This window comes from Lolium rigidum, chromosome 7, assembly GCF_022539505.1.
Source record: "Lolium rigidum isolate FL_2022 chromosome 7, APGP_CSIRO_Lrig_0.1, whole genome shotgun sequence".
Taxonomy (NCBI): Eukaryota; Viridiplantae; Streptophyta; class Magnoliopsida; order Poales; family Poaceae; genus Lolium; species Lolium rigidum.
Window position 1 is genome coordinate 118,289,608 of NC_061514.1, and position 2,937 is coordinate 118,292,544.

The window sequence follows — 2,937 nt, forward strand, 5'->3', positions numbered from 1 at the left end:
CTTAGATCAAATCATCTTTTCCCAAAGCAAGGTTTTAAACAATGTCACATTGAGGTTTATAGCGCTTGACTTGATGAGCTACTTCAATTCCACCAAGGTCAAGTGAAACTTCAGTTACTGTGACTGTTTTACTTTAACGCGCGAAAATTCCCCAGATTTTCTATGCATGAATGCAATGCACACAACTGTTTCCTCTATTTTTGTAACCCCAATACCTGGGATATTACACCTCCCTCCAACTCCTCCTCGCAACCATGGCCGGCCAGGACTGAAGAAACAGCAAGCCTAACATCACCAGGGCACCTCTCCCCCCACGCCGCCACGGCCAGCCAGGAAAGATCTACCCGTGCTAAGATCTAGGGAGAAGAAGATCCCGCGACCACCAAGTTATTGGGGAAGAAGAAGATGATGCTGCTCTCAGTCTCTCCTCCCTCCAACCATCGGAGCAGAGAAAGAAGGAGAAGCAGCCCTAGTATGGCCCGGATCTGGCGGCGGAGATCCCGGCCAACGCCTCTACTACGGGGAGAACACCCAAACGGCGGCATCAAGCCGCAAACCAACCAGAGAACAACCTAAACTAAACCTAGACTACTTCAGCGCCTCACCACTACCAACTCCGGCCAGCTAGCCTGGCAGAGCGGCCAGCGGCGGCCCGGCTAGAGGAAGAAGACTCTCAAAGTTACTGTAGAGAGCTAAGAGCGGTGGAGGGGGAAAGTGGTAGCCCCCCCAGCTTTCTCTTTATGGGGTCGTACTGTGAACTGCTTAAATCCCTAAAATAGAACTTAGTAAAAGAGGGAGCAGGATTCGTAAAATGGGCCAAAATCAGTTCTTAGAAAAGTTCTTTTCCATTTTTACCGCTTTTCCTCATGTCGCCTACATTAGATCTTTAGGTGCAACGTGCTAAGACAATAACCATGATATATTGTGTATGCAATTTGCATAAGTTTTCTGTATATTTTCCAGGCCATAGAATTTCTAGCTAAGTGGAATGCTCCTTGAAGTCCAACAACTATAGAACCTTACACTCCTTTTGGTAACAGAATACATAGATGCACAAATTAATTAATACACAGAAAACAATCAAAATGCTTGAATTTTACGACCATGTAAGTCTTTTGAGACTATAAAAGAGAAATCCACACATATTTGCAACAACAAAGGATCAAATGATTCATGGATAAACCTCGATGATTGATCGCACACCTAGAACCGGCGTGATTTTGTAGTTTGTGAATCCTGCCTCGAAGATGATCTTCTTCCACTCCTGCTCATCCCGCTCGACGCCATTGATGAACATGATGAAAAGATCGAACATGACTTGTGTCTCTTTGTGCTTCAGGTCTTGCGGCCCTGCTCCAACCACGATGTCTACGATTATCACCTTCCCTCCGGCATCTTTTGGGGCGATAGCTTTCTTGCAATTCTTTAGTATCTTGATGCAGTCTCCGTCACTCCAGTCATGCATAACCCACTATACAATTCAAATTGAACACGAGTTATGCATTGATTTTTTTCTCGTTCTTCATACTCAATTAATAATGAGGATATACAACATTCTGACTTTATGCTGGTTCCAATTGTTTGTTTACTTTTCAAGATGTTGCTGGCTAGGCGAGGAAAGTTGAATATATAAATAAATAGTCCACGTTTGTAAATTTAGCAAGTCCATTTTAGCAACATCACATTGTACTCCTAGTTTTGCCCCGTATCAGCCTCATTTTATATCACATTACCTATTGATAGGCTTCGTATTATTTGTTCATTTTGACTATAGGCATATCCCGTACGTGGATAGGTCGTGGCTATAAGAACTTCTACTCTTCTCTTCGTTGGTGTGGATCAACGTATCAGGAATTCAGGATCGACGTCTCATGTCAACATATATACTGTATCAAAATAAAATAACGAGCGATCCACGAGATGATGTTTGATGTACCTTGAGAAAGACAACGTCTGCCGGTGGAACGCTCTCAAACATGTCGCCAGCGATGTACTCCACATGAGTACCACTCGGAGCCTTGGCGACGACATGCTCAAGGTCGAGCACGCTGCACTTGACGTCCGGGAATGCCTTGGCGATGGCCTGGGCCGCTCCACCGTGCCCGCCGGCGACGTCCACCAGAGAGCCTATCCCCTGGAAGACGCCGCCGCACTCCCTGATGGCGATATCCATGAGGAAGCGGCTGTCGGAGACCATGCCGTCGTTGACGAGCGTGTTGTAGGACGGGTCGTGGTCAGCCAGCTCCCAGAAGGTCATGCCGTGCTTCAGCTTGAACAGGTCCGGGTCCGGCAGCTCGTGCTGGAACCACGTCCCAAGGTCGGTGAACGGGGAGACGAGAATCGGGTTGAGCAGCATGTTTATGATAGGGACCATGTTCGCCGAGCCGACGAGGAGACGGGACGCCGGAGTGAGCGCGTAGACGGCCTCTCCGTCAGCAGAGTGCTCTGTCCCGAAAACGCCGGAGACGGTGAGCACGCGCATGAGACGGCGCAGGGAGGAGATCTTGGACGGGTGGAGCGTGGCCTTGGCGACTATCTGCGAGAGGGTGGCCGCGCCGCCGTGGTGGTGAACGGCGTCGGCGATGCCAAGGTCCAGGGCGGACTTGAGCGCCATGGACTTGACAAAGCCGAACGTGTTGTGCCAGAGCTCGAGCTGACCATCGAGCAAGCCCTGATCGAGGATGTGCTGCTCCCGGTTGAGCTCCATTGTTTATGTGTGCAGTAGACTGCATACTATACAGAGAACAATGCATCTATTTTATAGACGGGAATTTGCATGCTTTGCGCAATGATAGAACTTCTACGGTTCATACATAAGAACACACGCTCGCCCCACGTTGCTCACCCAAGTGACATCTACATGTGCGTCGTCAATCGTGCCATCTCAGACTGATTCAGTCTGATCAAATTTAGCAACTGTTGCAGGTTTGCAGCCTC

At 48.6% G+C, this 2,937-nt stretch overlaps 1 protein-coding gene across 1 annotated transcript; it reads right to left on the reverse strand.

The window, feature by feature from the left end:
- Positions 1 to 1,008: 1,008 nt before the first annotated feature.
- On the reverse strand, positions 1,009 to 2,707 carry LOC124677343 (O-methyltransferase ZRP4-like). Its single transcript, XM_047213335.1, has 2 exons — positions 1,937 to 2,707; positions 1,009 to 1,471 (listed from the first exon to the last, which is right to left on the reverse strand). Exons 1-2 carry the CDS (start codon positions 2,705 to 2,707, stop codon positions 1,172 to 1,174), a joined length of 1,071 nt encoding a protein of 356 aa, XP_047069291.1. The 3' UTR covers positions 1,009 to 1,171.
- Between the last annotated feature and the right edge of the window lie 230 nt (positions 2,708 to 2,937).